At 45.9% G+C, this 22175-nt stretch overlaps 1 protein-coding gene across 2 annotated transcripts in view; it reads left to right on the top strand.

The window, feature by feature from the left end:
* C7H20orf194 (chromosome 7 C20orf194 homolog) overlaps positions 1–19526 on the top strand; it is a 128709-nt gene extending 109183 nt beyond the window's left edge. For both annotated transcript variants that reach the window (XM_032351264.1, XM_032351263.1), the window contains exons 30-37: positions 4143–4278; positions 6630–6716; positions 10485–10591; positions 10908–10982; positions 12665–12870; positions 13986–14051; positions 15188–15281; positions 16084–19526. In XM_032351264.1, coding sequence (XP_032207155.1) covers positions 4143–4278; positions 6630–6716; positions 10485–10591; positions 10908–10982; positions 12665–12870; positions 13986–14051; positions 15188–15281; positions 16084–16196 — 884 coding nt within the window. In that variant the 3' untranslated portion in view covers positions 16197–19526. The remainder of the gene's footprint in view (positions 1–4142; positions 4279–6629; positions 6717–10484; positions 10592–10907; positions 10983–12664; positions 12871–13985; positions 14052–15187; positions 15282–16083) is intronic.
* Positions 19527–22175: the final 2649 nt, after the last annotated feature.

Raw genomic sequence — 22175 nt, 5'->3', positions numbered from 1 at the left:
GTAATGGTGGTGGCCATAAGTTGTATTTAATGAGCTCTTACTATCTGTACGCCCTGTGATAAATATTTAGTGATAACCTGCAGGTTTGTGTTACTGTTCCCATCTAACAGAGGAAGAAATTTGGCTCAGAGAGAAGGATGAGCAATTGCCCCTGATATCATTCATTAGTAATTAGTAGAGCCCCACATTTAAACTCATGGTCTGCCTGGCTCTAAAACCCATGCTTTAGTTTTTACATTATGTTATCCTTTTATATATATATGAAGAAGGTAAATAAGACTGTGAGTCCTGTATTTTAAATACCACCTGTGTTATTCTTTGGAGCTTTTATAATTTAGAGAAGGGGAGAGAACAGGATTGCATGAGGGAAGGATTGAGATGGTAAGGTAATAGAGAAGATTTTAATGAAAAAGAAAGCTTTACCAAAATTAAAAAGTTAAAGAGCTTAAGTCAAAAAAACAACAAAAAAAAAAAAAAAACAAGGTTCAGAACCATATACATACTTTGACTTGTGGATACACAACTTATCCTTGAAGAAGATCTGAGAATCTGATAATGGCAATTACCTCCAGGGAGGGAAAGTAGGTGGCTGAGGAGGGAGGGATTTATTTCCCCTATGAATCCTTCTTTGCATTGTTTGTGTTTTGCCCTCAAAAACTAAATACAGCTGGGGCGCCTGGGTGGCTCAGTTGGTTAAGCAACTGCCTTCGGCTCATGTCACAGTCCCCGAGTCCCAGGATCAAGTCCCGCATCAGGCTCCCAACTCCATGGGGAGTCTGCTTCTCTCTCTGACCTTCTCGCCTCTCATGCTCTCTCTCACTGTCTCTCTCTCAAATAAATAAATAAAATCTTAAAAAAAAAAAAAAGAAAACTAAATACAGCTGATTTTTTTTTTCAAACTAAACACTCAGCTGAATTAAATAGTATTCATACAGAGTCCTCTATACCAAATATTCATTATTCAGGATCCTACAATTACAAGGTTACTTAGGACAGCTGAAGTCTCTCTATGATTCAGAAATAATCACCTATGGGGTGCCTGGGTGGCTCAGTGGGTTAAAGCCTCTGCCTTCGGCTCAGGTCATGATCCCAGAGTCCTGGGATCGAGCCGCACATCGGGCTCTCTGCTCAGTGGGGAGCCTGCTTCCTCCTCTCTCTGCCTGCCTCTCTGCCTGCTTGTGATCTCTCTCTGTCAAATACATAAATTAAAAAAAAATCTTAGAAAAAAAAAGAAAGAATCACCTATGAACTGATCATTTATAAAAGCTAGCCTCTACTACTAAAAAGATTTTAATCTTAGATATAGAAATGATAACACCCACAAGAATTCTGTTATAAAATAGAATATAAATGTTGAAAATCTTAAAAACCTATAAATGAGGTTCTATTTAACAAAGAATTGGGAGGCAGCAGGAGATTCTCTACATCTTCCAAAGTGGGACATTAGTAAAGTTTAGAGCTGTAAAATCAAGTTATAAAGAGTAAGTTATACTCTTAGTATACAGTTAGTTTTAAAGATATACACGGGAGAGACTAAAATTACTTACTCATATGACCAACCAGAATGTGATGGCGAAGTAGGAAGAACACTTCAAAATATGCCAGTTTCCCCATCTGTCATATAGAAAAGCCAATAGACATTGTCTAAAAGTGATATTATAAGAAATAGTGATTTAGATCTACCAAACAGCTATAAGGGTCGGGGGTGGCGAGGGGGTGCCTGGATGGCTGAATCAGTTAAGTGACTGATTCTTGATTTTGGCTCAGGTCCTGATTTCAGGGTAATGAGATCCAGCCCGGCTTCAGGCTCTGCACTCAGCCCAGAGTCTCCTTAAGACACACACACTCTCTCTCTCTCTCTCTCTTTCTCTCTCTCTGGGTTACTCAGTTGGTTAAGCAGCCAACTGTAGGTTTCAGTTCAGGTCGGGATCTCACTGTCCTGGGATTGAGCCACCCACTGGGCTCTGCACTCAACAAGAAATCTGCTTCAGGATTCTCTCTCCCTCTGCTTCTCCAGCTACTCTCTTTCTCTTGTGCATGCACCCTCTCTCTTCAATGAATAACTAAATCTTTTTAAAAAAAATTCTCCTTCCCTCTGCCCCACCTCCTGTGCTCACTCACTCACACTCTCTAAGATAAATAAATACATCTTTTCTTTAAAAATTAGAAAAAGAACAAATTTTTTAATCTTTTTTTTTAAGATTTTATGTATGTATTTGACAGAGAGAAGGAGAGAGAAAGAGCACAAGCAGGAGGAGCAGGAGAGGGAGAAGCAGGCTCCTCACTGAGCAGGCAACCCAATGCAGAGCTTGATCCTAGGACCTTGGGATCATGACCTGAGCTGAAGGCAGACACTTAACCAATTGAGCCACCCAGGCACCCCAAGCACAAGAGATTTTTTAAAAAATAGTTTTTTTTTTTTGTTTTTTTTTTTTTTATATTTTTTAAAGATTTTTATTTATTTTATTGACAGAGAGAAATCACAACTAGATGGAGAGGCAGGCAGAGAGAGAGAGAGAGAGAGGGAAGCAGGCTCCCTGCTGAGCAGAGAGCCTGATGCGGGACTCGATCCCAGGACCCCGAGATCATGACCTGAGCCGAAGGCAGCGGCTTAACCCACTGAGCCACCCAGGCGCCCATTAAAAAATAGTTTATATTTAAAAAGATTGAGGGACGCCTGGGTGGCTCAGTTGGTTGGACAACTGCCTTTGGCTCAGGTCATGATCCCGGAGTTCCGGGATCGAGTCCCACATTGGGCTCCCGGCTCCATGGGGAGTCTGCTTCTCCCTCTGACCTTCTCCTCGCTCATGCTCTCTCTCACTATCTCTCTCTCAAATAAATAAAATCTTTTAAAAAAATAAAAATAAATAAACAGATTGAATCTGTAAAAGAGATCTAGCTGCTGGTATGTTAAAGTGAAATCACGGGGTTACAGTTAACAAAATCCAGACTGACAGAAATTTACAGGATACAGCTTTTCAGCAAATAAATTACAAAGAAATGAGGAGACACTGCAGATTGAAAGAGAATTATGAGATACATCAAAGAAAAATTGTGTGGATTTTGGTTCCTGGTTTGAAAAATTTGAGAAAACATTCGTGAGACAGAGAACATAGACTATATTTCTTATATTGAAGAATTTATTGTTAATTATTCTTTTTTTAAGGATCCATATCTTATGGAGATAGATTCTGACATATTTTTGGATGAAATAATAGGATGTCTGTTATTGACTTCAAAATCACCCAGGGGAAAGGGAAAAAGGCTGGCATATGATATGGAAGAAATGCACTTAGCCAAGTGTTGTTAATTCTTTAAGGGTGATAGGCACATGGGAGGTTATTGTACTACTTTTAAAGTTTTTGCATATGTTTGAAATTTTCACAGTATTAATAAGTGAATAAAAATGGTTGAATAACAAAAATGCAAATGATCTTATGGTGGAAATGGTGTATACGCTCTGATCATAACTATCTCAAAACAGGAATGAGTATGGAGGAGGTATTGTATTTATTCTGGTGTGGTAGGATGTGAAAACTTCCCTGATTTCCAAATTCTCTGTAGCATAGATTTTCCTTATATATTTTCATGAAAGCTTGGGAGGGATTGTTACCTACTCCACAACCCCTCATTGCCTGCACTACTCTTCCTTACTGTATGACTATGTGAATATCTGTGTTAGCACTTATCTTAGACTTGTAGGTCCGTGTGAGAGACTCCTTGCCTGTGCACTCACTCTTTGAGAATCTAATGGTGAGTGCCTGACATACGGTTAGTGCTTGGTAAGTGTCTGTGGTCTAAACTGGTGACACTGTCTGGCACAAGTTCCAGAAGAGGTTAAGGACAAGGGATGTGGAAAGGGCCCTTTGATGAAGAAGCTCCAAGGAGAGCTTCCACCTGGAGAGCAGAATTGAGAAAGTAGAGGAGGTTAAGAAGGGAGGCAGCTACAGGCCTGAGGCCATTCACTCCAAGGAGTGGCAGTGACAGACAGGGGAGGAGGTGTTGGGGGTCAGAGGTATCCTGGTAACATAAGAGGGCTCCTGGAAGGGATGACTAGGGAGGGAGCAAAGGCTCACACTGTGTGGGCTCTCAGCCCCGATCAGGACTCTGAAGCCTGAACGATTCTTGGTTTTATTCCCCAGGCCTGGTGAGTAACATCGTGTTCACCAGTCACACCACGGAGCAGAGGCACCCTCTCCTTGTCCAGCTGCAGAGTCTCATCAGGGCTGCCAATCCTATTGCAGCTTTCATTCTTGCAGAAAATGGGATTGTTACCAGGTAACCTTACCAAGTTTACTTCACCCAGTAGGACCAGCCACTGCCTCAGATGCAGCATTCTGACTGTGGCCCACAGGATCTTTCTCTTGCACATTTATAAAAATGTGCTTTTGATGGTCTGTAAAAATCAGCCAGAGGACCCCATGTGTCAGTATCTTGTATGTTTTGAGATGTTTGTTTTGTTTAAGATTTTTTTAAAGATTTTACTTATTGAGAGAGAGAGAGCACGAGCAGAGGGAGAGAGAGAATCCCAAGCCAACTCCATGCTGACTGTGGAGCCTGACATAGGGCTGTCTCATGACCATGAGACCATAACCTGATCTGAAATCAAGAGTTAGAGGCTTAACTGACTGAGCCACCCAGCTGCCCCAAGATTTTATTTTTAAGTATCCTCTGCACCCAAGATGGGGCTCAGACTTAACAACCCTGAGATCAAGAGTTGCATGCTCTACCAACAGAGTCAGCCAGGTGCCTCAAGATATTTTCTGTAGATGCATCACATTTTCATGCATTAAAGGATGAAGTCAAGACTCTATCAATATTCCTGTGTTAAGATGTGAAAGAAATGGCATAGAGAACATAGAGAAATGACTTTTTTACTTCATGGACTTGGGTCCAAATTTTAAACTAAAAAATAGAGAATTGATGACTTTGTGTGTATGGACCTGTATAAAGAGAAAACATCTGGTCATACAGCACATTTATTTGCTCTACAAAGATATACCAAAATGTATATGCTTTTTATATAATTTTCACTTTGAGCAATGTAAATATTTTACATATTCAGAAATTAACAAAGAGGGATAAAACTAAATAAAACAAAAAAGTGAACCATCTCTATATCAAAGTAATAACAACCACACACACAGCAGTTAATTTAAGTAATTTTTAAACATAATCCTCTGTTAGAGCCCTGATTCAAACAACATCATTGTTAGATAAAAAAGATGATCAATAAGAAGTGGGAAAATTGAAGAAAAACACTGTGAATGGTGGATTTGAATTGTGGGTGTCAGCATAAATTTATTATTTCAAGAAAATGTTTATTTCCTAGCTCTTCCCATGGAAAGGGACCAGAAATACTAATACCACAGTAGAATAAACACCCCCACCTCTAGATCCTGGTTTCTACATACCCGTCCCCAGTACAAGGTATCAGGACTCCTTGGAGAATTGGCTGATTGCAGGTCTAGGGCAGGGAAAGTACAGGTGAGCCTAGTACATTTTGTGCTAAAAAAGCAAGGAGGGGGTACTCAAAGATTAGTAGAAATTGGTCAAAAGGATACCAGAGCCAGCTCAAAAGCTCCCACTAGACAAATTTGGGACAACTTGAGCATAAGAGAAAAACAAATGTAACAACAAATTATATATAACACATGGAATAAAAATGAGTCCATGGTGATACTAAAAAAATGAGGAGGGGCAGGACAGTAAATCTCTCTTTACACTAATAAATAAGGATTTATTGAACTAGTTATTTTATAACTGTTAGTATAATATAATAATTGATTTAGGCAAGAATCATCAGTGGATACTAAGAGCAGTAGGTGACAGATTGTTAATGAAAAGGACATTAACTGTTCACAAAGTATCACTCCATGGCCTACTTACTGCTTATGATGAGGGGAAAGTACCTTCACAGTAGAGAGATCTAGTAGACATGACATCGACCAAATGATTAAACTTAGACCAATAAGTGGACAAACTGACATCATGTGCCTCCTTCATATGATACCTGGGGAAGGACACATCACCTGGGTATTAATCTTACCAATAATGTCTGACTGAATCTAATCATAAGGAAACAACCAGACAGATCCACATTGTAGTAGGACACAGGACAGCTGGCATGTACTCCTCAAAAATGTCAACTCTGTAAAAAATAAAAATTTGGAAGAATTACTCTACATTAAAGGAAAATAAAGATTATAAACTCAGTACGCAGTGCTTGATTGGATCCTGGGTCCCCTCTCTGGCAAAACAGGGAAAACTTGAAAATGGATTAGATCAGTACTCCTCCAACTCTAATGTGCTATAGATCTCTTAGGGATCTTCTGATTCGGCAGGTGGAGTGGGGCCAGGGATTTTGTGTTTCTGATGAGCTTCTAGATGATACCGGCACTGCTGGTCCACAGTATTAAGTTCCTTGGGTATAATAATAGTATTGTTGTTCTAAAAGAGAATGTCCTTGTTCTTAGGAGAGGGAGGCATACTGAAGGATTTAGGTGTGCAGTAACAGAAAAAAGAAATGCATTTGTGCTTGTGCATCTGTGGGGGTGGGTAGGAAGCAAAATGGGCAGGTTAAGATTGATCATCCTAATTAACCTGGGTTTTTCTGTATGCTTTCAAAGGAATGAAGACATTGAACTGATTCTCTCAGAAAATAGTTTTTCGAGTCCTCAGATGCTACGGTCACGATATTTAATGTACCCTGGCTGGCAAGTATCATCATTGAAAAGTAGCTAAGATTTCTTTGTAAATGCAATGATGTATTCATTTACAGAAAAAGGAAGAAAGAAAGGAGAGAAGGAAGGGAGGAAGAAAAAAGAAATTTCAGGTGTTCTGCAAGGGTGACAGTGGCAGCTGGATGGCCTGCCATGTCCCAGCAGCTGCTGGTCTTGCTAGGAGCCCAGTGCTCCATACATCTTGAGCTCCAACTTGGGAGCCTTGCTGGATGTTGAGACTTAGGGAGTGGCCCTGTGGGCACCAAGCACACATGTTCTTTGTTTCTTCTAGCCTCTATTGAGGGTGAGGTGGCTGGCATGGATCCAAGTAGTTACAGCCTTCCCAGATGAGAGTCGCTCCTGAGAACACAGTCAGTCCTCGGGGGGGGGGGGGGGGTCCCACCTGACAGGTAGGTTCCCTGCTGTTGTGGCCCAGGGGATGTTTATTCTCTCCTGGCAGCCTCACAACATGTGAACCTCTCCTCCAAAAGGGAGTGGAGGAGGAAAGACAGTGCCAAGGGCACTGTAGTCGTATTAGTGCCAGCATCACTTGAGCACCCACTTTGTGCTTCACATTGTTCTAAGCTCTCCAGGACAGTAGCCACCAGCCGTATTTGGCTATTTAATAAAATGTAAATTAATAAAAATTAAGTAAAATTGGTCTCTCAGTCATACAAGCTACACTCCAAGTGCTCAGTAGTTACCTGTGGCCAGCAGCTACCACATTGGACAGTGCAGATCCAGAACATTTCCATCATTACAGAAAGTTCTATTGGACAGTGCTACCCGAAGAGCTCTACCTGTTTTGTGTTACCTCATTAATCCTCAACCCAAGCCTGCAAGGTAGACTCCATTATTTCCCTCCTTTTTAAGGATAATGTAAGTGAGGCAGCAAGGAGTTAAATGTTGTTTCAAATTCATACAGCTGATAAGTGAAAGAGCTGCATATCTAACCCAGCTCGTGTGGCTCCAGAGCCCGTATGCTCAGCTGCCGTGCTGCGCGTGTTCCTGTATAGAATGGATAACTGTTTCCGAGGTTCAAGGGAAGACAATTACCAAAGCTTGGCCAGAAGAATTCTCCTGTTGATTTGGATTATCTTTGTTTTCCTTACTCATTCATTTCCCCAGACACCTTTCTATGTCCTCCACACCACTCCTTATGTCACCAGTATTTTATACCAGCAAAGAACTGATTTGTACTATGCTGGTAAAACAAATAAGTCCAATATGTGAAACTGAAGATTTTTAGGCATATTCTAGAAGGAACCTCTGAGTTAGATCATACTTGCTTAAACCATAGGTGAGTGGATCATCCCTTACGCCTGAACGAGAAAGTTATATCTTAACTAAAAAGAAACGGTAGAGCTTCTGGGTTAAACCTTTCTCTCCCGTGACTGGGGCTACTGACCCTTCTCCTGCCACACCTCTGGGCCTGGTGCGGAGATTCCTGCTGTCTCCACCTAGTGCCTAGGGAAGCAGCCATTCTGTAGTCCATGGTGACTCATTCTGGTCACTGTGCACATGAACTTAGCTCAGGGCACAGACCCTGGAGGCAGAATGATCCTAGAGAGAGCCAGGTATAAAGTGTTCATTAGAAGACTCTGTGAATCTAAAGTCTGAAGCCTTCTCTTTACCAGGAAGATCAGCTCTTGTAGAGAATCGGAGTTGGAGGGGCCTTACAATCACCCTTTGGCTCCTCTCCCTTCTGAGTTCCTTCCTAGGAATCAGATATTTTCATCTTTTAACAAGATGGCAGCCATCAGACTCCTACTCATCCCTATATATTTTCCCCCCTTCCTCACTGAGTCAGGGCCCACTCAGAGTGAATAGGGTTTAGCTCTAGATGTGCTTGCTCTGTGCTCTGCATATTCTCAACCATTCCCCTCCCACAACCCTCTCTGTGCTCCTCTACCCCATCCCACACCCTTTTCCCCTGGTAGAAGGCTTGTTTCTAGTCTAGCGGGAAACCTTCACTCTTGGCCCCTCCCAATTTCCCTAAGGATTCAGGCTCTAAACAAAGAAGCCAGAGAGGCCAGTGGTCTTCCATATCTTGGGAGAGGGCAGGAAGAATTTATCAGTACTGCAAAAATGTTATACCAGCACCTTACTTTAAAGAAAGCATAATGAGTAAGATACTTTCAACAATACATGTGATATAAAATTCAAATCTGTAGAGCTATTTTAAAGCAAAGGAAATTAATAAAATATAATAGACTGGAAGAAAATGTGTGCATCGTATGTGGCAAAGGGTTAATATAATATTTGAGAAGCTTTATGCAGTCCATATAGATGTGGACAGTTCACTTTTTTTGAAGATTTTATTTATTTATTTTAGAGTATATGACAGTTGGGGGGACAGAGAGAGGGAGAGGGAATCTAAGGCAGACTCCATGCTGAGCACGGAGCCATTGCAGGGCTTGATCCCATGACCCTGAAATCATGACCTGAGCTGAAACCATGAGTTGGACACTTAACTGACAGAGGCACCCAGGCGCCCGGCACAGTTCACTTAAAAGCAAGTATAAATGGCAGCCATGGTAACAGAATTCCACTTTAATAATATTCAGAAATGTAAAATGATGCCTCACTGTTGTTTGGCTTGGCATCTATTACACTTAACCAAAAATATCTGTAAGAATTATTGTTGGGGGAAATTGTTGTGAAACTGAAACACTCTTCTGCTGCTGGGAGTGGTGTAAACTATTACCCCTGAGATGGTTATATCCTTTCCTGGATTGATTCTGTCATGGGGTTTCATCTCAAGGAAATAATTCAAGAGAAGGAATGACAATTCCATAATTTTGGCAGCTGGGTGATGGGGGTTCATTGCACTATCTTCACATGTGTTTGAAATTTTCCATAATAAAAACTTTAATTTTTTAGATACTCTGAATATGGCATGTGTTTTTTAAAAAAAAAATTTTTTTTAAGCAATCTCTACACCCAGCGTGGGGCTTGAGCTCACAACCCCAAGATCAAGAGTCACATGTTCCACCAATTGAGCCAGCCCCGTGCCCCTGAACATGGGATCTTCTTCTTCTTTCTTTTTTTAAAATTTTTTCCCCACCTAAGTCACAGACCACTTTCTTTCTTTCTTTCTTTTTTAAGATCTTATCTATTTATTTGACAGACAGAGATCACAAGTAGGCAGAGAGAGAGGAGGAAGCAGGCTCCCTGCTGAGCAGAGAGCCCAATGCAGGACTTGATCCCAGGACCCTGGGATCATGACCTGAGCCAAAGGCAGAGGCTTAACCTACTGAGCCCCCCAGGCACCCCAACATGGAATCTTCTTAATGAGCCTGTGCTTGGCATTATATCTTCTGAGTTCAAAACTGAAAAAATAGAGAAGAGATGCTCCAGCTCTTTAGTTCCTTTTGGAAAGTGTGCACATCCAAATGTATGGTCTATTAAGCTGACCTCAAAAGTGGGATATAGTTGAGGCTCTGAGGAAGAGCTCCAGGGGTGTCAGGAGGAACCCCCAATCTCAGGTGGCACACTGGTAGGCTTCAAACATAGATGGAGTCTTTGGTTTCACGGAACTGCTAGTCTACAGACCTCCCTGCTCTAATGGTGCAACCATGCTTCTCAGTCAAGGTGAAAGAGACATACACATATTTAAAATAAACGTTGTGTATGCAAAATGTCACATAAGTAAGAACTCAAATATTATAGGATGAATGATATGTAGTTCATCCCTGAGTGGTATATAATAACATTCCAAGCCCCAATTACTTGTACTTACAACTTCTTAAACTTTTTAAGGTATGAAGGTAAATTTGATTCTGGATCAGTCTTTCCACTAATGGTTCAGATCTGCGTATGGTTTGGTCGTCCCTTGGAGAAGACTCGCTTTGTCGCCAAATGTAAAGGTAAACCTTGGTTGGGACCCTGATAAAAGAGTATGTCAGAGTTGTCCCTGTTTCCCGGCACCATTTTAGTTCACGTGTGCTGTTTTTTCTTCTTGGTCTTGGGGTCTGAAAACAGGCAGAGGGATTTGAGGGTCCAGGAGTGCCCTACCCCTGGAAACAGTGGCAGAACCACTGGGAGGGTCTGGTGGAGGAATAGCATATAATCCCTGGTCCATGGAGTAGGGATCCTTCCCATTCTCTAACCCTCCTAGCTGTGTGCCCCAAACTTGGCCTCTGCCCCCAGGTTGGTGACAGCTTTGTCCTCTTCTTCCACCAGCAATTCAATCTTCCATCAAGCCAAGTCCCTTCTCTGGAAACATCTACCACATCCTGGGCAAAGTGAAGTTTTCAGGTAACTGGGGAGTTGGATTTAAGAGTCCTGCACTATAGAATGCTCACATTCTCATGATGTGGATTCATAGCTTCTACTGGTGCTCTGCAGACCACAGATACCTCTCAGGCTCTCTCAAAAACCCTCCCATCTGGGCTTAACACCAGTGGCTCTTCTAGTCCCCCCACCTTTCTGCAGGTCCTGCTCCACAGTGCAGGATGTGTCCTATCTTACCCCTGGATGGCCTGCCCAGGGCCTCTCTGCACAGCTCCTTGACTTCTTATTCCAGAGACTCTCAATCTACCCCTTTCAAGCCATCCATGGCCTCCTAGACCTGTCACCAGGAGCTCCCCCAGTGATGAGCTCTCCAGCTCCAGATCCATTTCTGCCAAAGTCTTCAAGCCTTCCACTTGCCTTCTCCCTATTTATCAGCCTTAGACCTCTGGAACCCTCATGACTTGAAGTCTGTTCATCCCAGGCTGGAGGTCAAGGAAGGCCTCAAAACAAGGAATTAGTCAACTCAACATTGAGGAAGGGGAGAATATTCAAGGGAAAAGGCACTGCACGTGCTTTGGAACCAAGGCAAACAAGGCATATTGCAGGAAGCAGAAAGGGTTCACTGTGGCTGAGGCCCAGTGGGAATCTGTCTGTTAAGGCATTTTAGCTTTTGTAACAGAAAACACCAACTCAACTAGCTGGTGTTAGCTACATCATAAGAAGTCAGGAGGTCAGGCAGCATAGCAGTGCCACCGAGGACACAGGTAATGTGTGTTCTTCCATTCTTGGTATGTCAGCTTGTCTTCGGGTTCCCAGCCCTCGTTGCCAGGTAGTGCTACAGATCTAGTGTCACCTCCAAACACAACATCCAGCTGATGGAGAGGCTTTTCTTGGGGGTGGCTTTATCAATACAGACGCCTTTTACTGAGGCACCCCCTGCCTCTTCCTCAGCAGACTTCTCTCATTGCCCAGGATTGAGCTGCCATGCTTTCTGGGGAACTGATACTAGAGAAAGAGCAGGTGGTGGACAGGCAACCATCAGTGTCTGCCATAGGGAGCCACTGAGAGTTGTAAGCATGGGACCATGTCACCTGTGTAAAGATCTCTCAAGGTCCTTAACCCATGTCTTTGGCTTTATTTATGTTACTGAATCTGAAACTTTGGCCTTTTACTCCAGCCTTCTTCCCTCAGGCTCCAGCAGACATCCTCCTCCTTGCTTCAAAGGTCGTCATGCCATCCCCTTCCCTCTCACTTTGTTTTCATTTTTATTTAGACCTCTCAGTTAACCTTACTCAGTTAACCTCTCTTTGTTTTGGATCCCTTTCCCATCCTGCTTTTTAGGGGGACCTAAAAAACAACAACAACAACAAAAAACAGTCCTAGCTTTCCTGTTCCTATTATGTGACCCTCCTGTACCACTTGTATGTTGACACTCCCTTTACCCTTGGCCTCTCAGGCTTCTGCTGAGACCGAAGGGGCTTTCCTTTTATAATCCCCTTCTGGGTTAGTGATGTCCACCTGATTACCAAATCAGCCAAGCCAGAAACTTACATTGCTCCTCCCTCTCTTAGTTCATCCTTTTTAGCTTGCCATGAATCATGGCAGTTCTCCCTCCTGCATATGTCACAGGAATCTGTCCCCAGCTATCTGCACGTTACAGGCTTAGTGTAGCGGGGACTCAGGGACTACGTGTGTTCTCCCTGCAGACTCTGAGAGGGCCATGGAGGTCTGCCACAACACTCTGGCCAATTCTTTGAGCATTGTCCCGGTTTTGGAGGGACCCTCACCACCACCTGATTCCCGAAGCACACCTCAAGACAGCAACGGGCAGCAGGAGTGTTACCTCGTGTTCATCGGCTGCTCCCTGAAGGAAGAAAGCGTCAAGGACTGGCTGCGGCAATCAGCTAAGCAGGTGGTTTTCAAAGCCCAGACACCTCTGGCACAGATATGACCAGCAAAGCTCAGAGCTGCTCCTGGCCTGCGGGTAGAGACCCTTCCAGGAGCCCTCTCCTGGTCTACGCTTCACAGGCTCAGCTGGCACTTTCAGGGATGCTCTGCAAGTGGGAGGAACCTCTTCAAGGGAGGAACCTTGAGGGTAACCTCGAGGCAGACCTGGGCTTACAGCCATTTCTAATTCTTTTGCCAAGGCAAATTGTAGTTACTAGGTGGCTTAACTGGGACCTGGTTGAAACCTGGTGGTTCCACATGGATCCTGGGTCAGCCTGGCAGTCTAAACTCAAAATGTCTTTTCTTAGCTGAACCTAATTCAGGGGCTGTCCTGTGTTCTGAACCCAGGATCCTTCTGTACTTGGGTTCTCTCTCTAGAAAAGAGAAACAACAAAGATATGCTTACAGCTATTTGTAAACCAAGACTTTAAGCACTGATAACAGTGAGCCCGGGCGCTGGAAACAGGCGCAAGGGAAGATGATGCTGGCCAATAGAGGCATATAAGCATCTTTAGCCCAATACTGCAAAGAAAAGTAAAACCCAGACTGGAGTAAAATCCTCTCATATGACACAAGCTGTGGGTGCTAGGCCTCTTAGCACAGCCTCACGGGTTTAGCTTGACTTAGAACTCTGGAAACAGAATTGGCTGGGCCCTGGGTCCTTAGTTGGAACCTGTCTTTTATACTGAGGGATGGCTGTGTGTAGGCTCTATCTTTCCCAGATAAACTGGATAAACCCCTAAATGGTTGACTAGGGGACCTCATGTTGTCCCTTTGTCTGCATACATGGCCCTGGTGGGGCTTAGAGTCGAGGCTCTGCAGATACAGGAACATGCTATTGCAGAAGTGCTGGTGTTCCCTCTGCTGCTTGTTTCCCCTGGCACACAGGGTAAAGTGGTGGTCAGTGGTCTCCCTGAGGGGCAGACAGGATGTGTGTTCAGACCACGACGCTGCCTGAGCTTGCTTTCCCTGCTGCTGGGATCTTAGTCATGTCACCCCCAGAACCCTGAGCCCTCCCCGCCCAGGTACTCCCTCAGCTCTGTCGGGACCTGACCCCTTCCTTCCTCCATCTCTGCACAGAAGCCTCAGAGGAAAGCCCTGAAGACCAGGGGAATGCTGACCCAGCAGGAGATCAGGAACATCCACGTGAGTCCCCTAAGAGCCCCAGGGCTATCCCGGGCTGGCACAGCTCCATCCTTTAGAAGTCCCCGAGTGAGGGGGCTATTTGTAGACCAGGCTGGAAATCTTCCGTCTCTTAAGCCACAAAGGGAAGCTGGGTAAGGAGGAACCTCAGACCATCCAGCCTTGTAGCCTAAGAGAGGAGGAGGGTAGAATGACCTCTGGTATGACCTAAGCATGAGATAGAGGAGACGCAGTGCCTGTGGGAGGAAGGGGTGACGTGGAGCCCTGTTTTGACACACTGTTGAAGCAGCCACAGAAGTCCTTTCTCCTCCCACCCTTCCTTGCTAGATAAACCACAGATAAAGCAACAGAGCCCAGGAAAAACTGTCTAGATCCAGAAACTGCTGATAAGCAGGTGGTAGACTCCTAGGACCGGCTCTCTTCTGAGCCTCTCAGCCTTCAGCCTGACTACTAGCCTCTTCCCCAGTCCCAGCCCCCACTGGCACCTTTTCCTGAGGGCCTTGGGGGCAAAGGCTACAAGGGACACAGAGTCCAGACCCCAGCATAGATTGTGCCACTTCTCCCAGTAATGAGCAGGTAGGAGAGACTCTGGGACCCAGGAGCCCCTGCTTTGGACTTGAGGAGGTCCCTTCATATCCAGCTCCTGTCCTGGGCAACCCTCGGTGCTCCTGGGGAGGAGACTGTGGGTACCTCAGAAGGCAGTCATGGTAGTATGTGTTCCCTCAGGAGCAGACCTTGAACATGGATTTGAGTGCAGATCACTTATTTTGGAAGTGATTCTAGGAGACACTAATAGAGAATTGAGAGAGTAAGGGAGAGAAAGAAGGGAGACGGCTAACAAAGGGTGTGTTATCAAACCAGTACCACTGAAGATGTGTGGAGCTTAATCCCAGAGAAGCTCCCAGAGTTCCTCCCTGAGATGAGAGCTCGAGAACCTCCATCAGTCACTACTTGAGAACTGCTGCGGGGAGAATATTCCCTTGTGTATCTAGCCTTCCATGGTGCAGTGTGTGCTGTCTTGCTAAGGCATAGGCTTGTTTGTTTTTCATGAATGAGTAAATGATAGGAAGTGGTCAGATAATTTTTTTTTTTTTTTTTTTTTTTTTGGTCAGATAATTTTAACAGGAATTTTCTTGCAGGTGAAGCGCCATCTGGACCCCCTGCCTGCAGGCTACTTTTACAATGGCACCCAGTTTGTCAACTTCTTTGGTGACAAGACTGATTTTCATCCACGTATCCTTAGAATCTGTGGTGGCCAGGTTGGGTGTGTGTGGAAGCCTGAACGTAAAGAGGGTGTCTGCTAGAGCCATTGCAGCCCACCCCCTAGAGCATACTGGGTTCTAAGAGCGCACAGCAAGCCACAGAGGCAGACTTTTCATTTGGGCCGTTGAACGTCATTAAGGTTAATTTTGCCTTCATTCAGTGATCACTGAAGCACCTGTGGGTTGTAGTTTCTTTTTCTTTACTTTTTTTTTTTTTAAGATTTTATTTATTTGAGAGAGAGAAAGAATGAGAGAGAGCATGAGAGCGGGGTGAGGGACAAAGGGAGAAGCAGACTCCCTGCTGAGCAGGGAGCACCATGTAGGGATCTATCCCAGGACCCTCAGACCATGACCCAAACCGAAGGCAACTGCTTAATCGACTGGGCCACCCAGGCGCCCCTGTGCATTGTAGTTTCAGTGTAGCTGCCATAACATCCTACGTTCTCTGGTCATCGAGATCATAATCTAAAAGTTGGAGAGACTATACGTGATTGCAGTAGTTAATCTGGGGGAAGGTGGACAGAAGTCTATGCTCTTGAAAGCTGGAGGGCTCAGCTCTAGGACCTCATGAAGGAACCTGTGCCAACCCTGGCCTCTTCTCTGTAGTTGGGGTGCGGCCAGTATATAGGAAAGAGCCCGGCAGGTTGGCTTTGTGTGGGCTGGGCATTCAGTCCTTCGGTGTCCCCCACCTCAGCTGCCCACAGATCCCTCTGGGCCTGGCCAGGCTCCCTTGTCCCCCCAGCTCAGGGCTCTCTTCCTTAATGAGATGCCAGTCATGGACCAGTTCATGAATGACTACGTGGAAGAAGCCAACCGGGAAATTGAGAAGTATAACCAAGAGCTGGACCAGCAGGAGTATCACGATCTCTTTGAACAGAAGCCCTAGGGGAAGGCTGGGCCATATGTCCTGGAAAACGTCCACCCTGGAGGGGGACGTTTAGATATGGGATAACCGAACCTCAGCTCTCCCAGGCCCCTCCCTAAAGGGGCTGTCTTTGTTCTTCTTGGCCTTTATGTACTGGCTTGAGTGCATGTTGTCTTTATTCTCTATACAGCGCTGAAGAGCATCACCTGCACCACTGATGGGGATGGGGGTGGGGGGTCCTCATGAACAATGAGCAAATAGGGACTGCCCTGTTTGTGCGGCTGGCAGCCCGGAGCCTCTGGGTCTCTGGTAACAGTATCTCCTTTGGGCTGCTGAGGCACTGTGATGGTGGGGAGAAGCATTTGTTACACAGGGGAGCTGTTGGGATGCAGAAGGAACCCTGGCTGCCTCAACAGTGGCCATGCCCCGGGGACCAAGCCACCACAGGCACTGGCCTCAGACATTGCCCCAGGAGAGCCCTGTCCCCAGTGGACAGTGTCTGTCTTCCTGCTTAGTCCCCTTGCATTGAAGGAGCAGGCCCTGCTGGCCTTGGGCCCAGTCCTGGGGGGGAGCAACCCACGCCCTGCTCCAGCCCCACCCACAGGGCCAGCAGCTTGGGCTAAGATGAGGGGATGTCCCTTATAGGCTAAACTGAAGGGAAAGGCATGTTGCTTTCCAGAAGCATGTGGCTTTTGAATTGATACAAGCGGTCTCCTTGGAGGTTGATTTTGAGCTCCCCTTGTCGCCTCACTGTGGTTTGCCTCATTCTGGGGCAAAAGCAAACCTGCTGCTTCAGCCTCCCTGTGATGCCTTCCCTTGCTTTTGAGGGGAACAACTGCAACCGTTTAGTCTTGGGCCCAGGGCTGTCATCACTTGTGGGGCATCCCGGAATGGGGCTCACTCTCCAGCACCCAGCCCTCCCTTGAGACTTGCCAGGGAAGCCTTGGTTTGCAGCCACAAACTTCAGGAAACTTATGTCCCCAAGCATTGTTGCTGGCCCTGGACTTGTTTGGCTCCTGTCAACTGGGAATTTCAAAGAATTCCAATATCCAATTTAGAATTCCTTTCAGGGTCTTTGTTTTCAGCTGGACTGTAAACCAGAGGAGAATTACAAATGCATCCCGTACCTGACTTCCAGAATTAGAATTATGGGGGAGGGGGAGGTCACAGGCACTGATATTTGGATGATGTCTGTTAGGACTTTAGCGCCTCAGCTGCCTAGACTGTAAATGCTTTCTGAATTTCACTTTTTTTTTTTTTTTGCATGCCTTAGGAAGAAGCACATAGACAAAACCAGCAAAGTTTCCAGTAATGTAGAGGGGTTTTTGAGAACAGCCCCTGGCACAGAGGAGAGACTGAGAAAGGATGGAGCACATGTGGTGTGTGTGCCTGGTCATTCAGAGGCCTCCATGCAAGTAGCAAAGCAGGTGTTAAGAGCTTGTCAGTAAAATGTACTTATATTAGAAAAAAATAATCTGCATTTGAAGCCAAATGAACAAAACTCCAAATACCACTAAATAAGAAATCTTGCATGAAGAAAGCCTTCTGAAAAGGCCCATGTGCTCCAGTCCCAGCTCCCAAAGCTGGTGATGACAAGGGCCCAGGTGTGGAGCCCATGTTTGGGAGCACCTCACTTCTGTTTGGCCAGAGGCTGGGGTCCACAATGGGCCTGCCTCTGCTTCCGAATCAATAACATAGATCTTAAGTGCAATTGATGAAATAAGCAATGAGTTACTGTAGCTTCTTTTAGCTCTACTGAGCTCTTTTTAAAAACTCAAACTTGAGCAGCCTTAGAAAAGGGAGAAGTGGGGTGGGTGGGTGGGTGGGGGGAACCATAGGCCATTTACTCCAGGTGGGTTGCTGTGAACTTTTAAATGAAAGCTCTAGATTGAGAAGCTTGAGCCATTTCCTGGCTGCTGCACAGAGTTTTTAAAGAGGGTTCAGAGCCCGTGTATAAAAGCGGGTCTTCCCACTGCGTGGGGCTGTACTACGTGGTGGTCTTGGTTCTGACCGTGGTCCACAGAAATGCTCTCTCACCAACTTGCCCCACTGTCCCAATTCCTCTACTGTTAGAGGGAAAACTGTGATTACCTCAACTTGAATATGAAACTGTGATTGAAAAAAGTCAAAACGTTAAGAAGTTCCAAAGCCAAAAAGGCAGAACTGGCTGAGGCCTCCGTTGACGCTCCTCAGCCTGCTCGGGGGTGTGAAGGGGCACATTGGCGAAAGGGCATTCCTTGGGGCGCACTTGCTGTGCCCCCGGTAAAGAGGCACACTAGCTGTATGAGCTCTTTGAGGACTGAGGCAGGGAGGACACTTCTCCCCCCGCACTGCCCCTTCTGGAACCTGCCAGGCGCCTCTGGGTTCTGACTGTGAAGTTTAATATCCACTGGATTCCTCTGGGAGCTCCAGGTGGAGAGACAGGGTCTTAGGTTGTCTTCAGAGGAAGGGCCATGACACTGTGTTGCAGATTTTGACCTTCAGAGTGGATACCAGGGACCCAGCAGAGATACCAGGTGTAGTAGGTTCCTTAGGGACAGGCAGAAGTCCTCCAGGGGCTTACGTGCTTTTTGCCAACTTTCCTGTTAGCAGCTTCAGTTTTATATCACCCAGAGTGAGTGTGATAATGTTGAAGTCGCTGAAGTTATGGGTTATTTTACGTTTTGATGTGGGATTTTCTTTTTTTTTTTAATTGGGAGGAGGAGGCAGAAATTGGAGAAAAGGGATCACCCTAGGAGGGGGCTGCTGGCACGGAGTCCAGTTAGTCCCATCCGAGCCCTGGGGGCTCTCTGACCTGAGGCCAGGACACTGGGCCCTGTGGGTCGCAAGAAGTTCCCTCCTAAATTCTATTAGGATTTTGGAGAATTTTTGCACAGTAATAAGCTCTGGGTTGCTCTTTGGGCTTCTCAAAAGGGAAAAGTTAACTCAAAGATTGTAAACTATTAAGTATTGCAGCGTGTTGCTGACCTAGTTGGATAGTTGTACCTCAAAAAGTAGGTGAGAAAAGGCTTCCTTGTCCCAGGTTGTCAAATACTAATGACAGAAGAGCTCACTTACGTGCCAAAATTCACTTTTATACTAGTTTTTCAGTGCTTTAATATTTGTAACTTAAATTTTAAAACTCATATTTACAAACACTACTGTAACTTCAGTGAAACTGAATTGTGTGATTGAAGCTTTTTGCTTATTATAGTATTTATTACACTACTTAATTCAGTAAATATATAAAAGTAGCCTTCAATTTATTTTTATATTATTTTACATGTTTTTACCTGCAGTCGTGTATGTGAATTTACCTTGGTAACTGAGATGTTATGCTAAGGACCAATAAACTCTCACTGAACAAGCAAGACCTGGGGCAGTTACATGTTCTTGTGGACTCAGCTGTGTGGGGGAGGGCAGAATATGTATGTGGCTTGGGAAGGCCCACCCCCAGGGCCTTGGGCCCTTCCTTCGGCCTCAGCCTCCTGTTGATAGTGCTTTGCTGGGCAGCTGGGAAGAGACCCTTGGGGCGTGCACATTCCCCTTCCCAGACCCCAGAAGGCCCAAGAGTGTAAGGTTCATGAGACCACCCAGCGTGCGGATAGGTGCTCTCGGGACTCCCAGAACCCGAAGAGGGGTTCGAGGAAGCCTGTTTGTGGACACTGGGGTCCCCCCGGGACCCCAGAGAAAAGCCAGCCTGCCCCCCATGGGGCCCTGGGAGAAGCTGCATCCATTGCTGCCCTTGTGCTCATCCTGGATGGCGGGGCACTGGTCCATTCGCAGCCCCTCACCCTGACTCCACGGTGGTTGACAAGCTGGTTGGGCTAGCCAGAGCTCCATGATGGGCCCCTGTTCCCACTTTACAAATGGGAACGACTGAAAATGAAGGGCCTGGGGGGTCAGAGCCACTGCCCTGGCTCAACGTCCCTCCAAGACGCCCCTCTGGTGCTGCCCTGCCCAGGCGCCTAGGAGCCACTCACTCCAAGGAAGAGGTCGTCCAAAGGCCCTCAGTTATAGCAGAATGGTCACCAGTGCCCCTTTCCCCATATTGCAGGGGAGCCTGGCTGGGGCCCGCTGGCAATGCAGGGCAAGGGCTGATTGCCAAGGCGCCGTGCTTCCACAGAGACGGTGCTTTCTGTCCCGCTCTCAAGGCAGGGGCCTCTGGACAAGGGAAGTGCCCACTGGGAAGATGGAGAGCTGGCTCAATGGGGAGGAGGCAGCCACCACAGGCAGCCTCCCTCAGATGGTGGGGAAGGTGGTCTTCGGTTTGGAGGTTCTGTGTGCTCAATTAGTCATGTACAAACCAAGGCAAAACTGCATCTGTGGGGCCCAGAGAATTGGGGGAGGAAGTGGCAGAAGCATCCCCTTCCTCACAACCCTTTTCTCCAGAGTCTCCCGCCTCCTAGTCCTGTAGGGCCAGATTTGAACCTTGAGGGAGCTCCTGTGCCTTGAATTCCTGGAAGACCACCAGGATTTGGGGATTAACCTCACAGTTGTTGGGGAGATGGGAGAGACGGTATATGTGGAAGGGCTCCTGGAGGGGATGATCCTTGACAGCCAGGAGGACTTCGAGGCCAGGAAGCCTGGGGCTGGGCAGGGGGCCTGTCCCCACCTGGAGCCCACAGTAGGGCCACCGGACTACTGAAAGCTGAGGGCATGCTTGACAGAGCAGGAGCCTCAGAATGGAGGGATCCTGGCTGATCGGTGGGAAGTGACTCAGAGCAGAGGGGGTCAGGTAGAGCTGTTGAGTATCACAGCACTCTCAGGAGCATGGAGAAATAGTCATGTGTTCATTTCCGTCATACAATCTAGGAAACAATCAAGCCCAAAGGAAACAGGAGACTCTGCCCCGCTGCCAGCGCATGATAGAAAAGGAATGGCATGGTTGCTGTACAAAGAGTCTAAGGTGGTGCCAACCTCAAGCTGGACCTAGGCACTCAGATGTCATCCGAGCCCTCTCTCCATACTTGGGGACCTCCCTCTCCCCTGGCACTGAACTTCCTTTGTGCTACCAGCAGCCCTAACACCCCAAAGGGGAGACCCAGCCTCCTTCTCCAAAGGCAGCACCGAAGTCTGAGGTCACATTGCCATCCCTGACCCAGTCACAATGGTCAGGAATATTCTGACTGGCCTGGTCAAGGGTCACTGTGCATTTCCAAGGGCCTCCCCAAAATTAGGCCCACTGGAGAATCTCAGTCCCCCAAAAAAGGGCTTGCTCCCCTAGACCAGCATGGCAGACTGTTTCTGAGCTTTTCTGTTAAAATCAGATATATACTTGATTTTTTTAGTTTTGCTTTCTGCTAAGTCTCTTCTAATACAAGTGATAACACAACGTTGTTCTGTTGTGGTGGTAGTGATTTTTAACTAAGGGGGAAAACGTTTTGATATGAAACATTCCATGCAGTAGGACCATTTCCCCCTGCAGACTGAGAAAAGACCACCATTATTTGGCTCTCTAGTGCCTCAGCATGCTCAGGGACACCATTGTTCCATGGCAGCCTGTTTTGAGGATCTTTTTTTCCCTCCCCTAAATAGGAAAGATCTTATAGACTGTAATGTGGGGGTGGACCGCTGCTCCACATTGCTGGGGATGAGAAGAGGACGAACTGGAGAGTGATTTTGAAGGAACAATTGACAAGTCAAAATGACTAATTAGACAAGAGCGAGGGGGTGACCTCCAGGTAGAAGTGGAAAAAAACCAAAGTGGAAAAAAACCCAACGTTGTGAAAGAATTCCAAAAACATTTTTGTTTCATTATCCAAAAACTTAGAGAAAAATAAATTTATCCACAAATTACTCCCATTTTTCCCAGGTTTCTGCATTACTCAAGTGACCAGCCAAAATAATCTGGTTTTTAAAATAAAATTGTATCAGGGTCAATACATTTTATGTCAAACTAATAAATGACTATAAATCTGTTCTTAAAACCTTCTAATCAAATGTGAATATATGTCCATTTTATCCTACAGTTACTACTACTGTGTTTACCGTACCAGTAGAGAAGTTTAATTTTTTTTT

This window comes from Mustela erminea, chromosome 7, assembly GCF_009829155.1.
Source record: "Mustela erminea isolate mMusErm1 chromosome 7, mMusErm1.Pri, whole genome shotgun sequence".
Lineage (NCBI taxonomy): Eukaryota > Metazoa > Chordata > Mammalia > Carnivora > Mustelidae > Mustela > Mustela erminea.
Note: the sequence above shows the minus strand (reverse complement) of the source record. Positions and strands in the feature narration are given on the sequence as shown.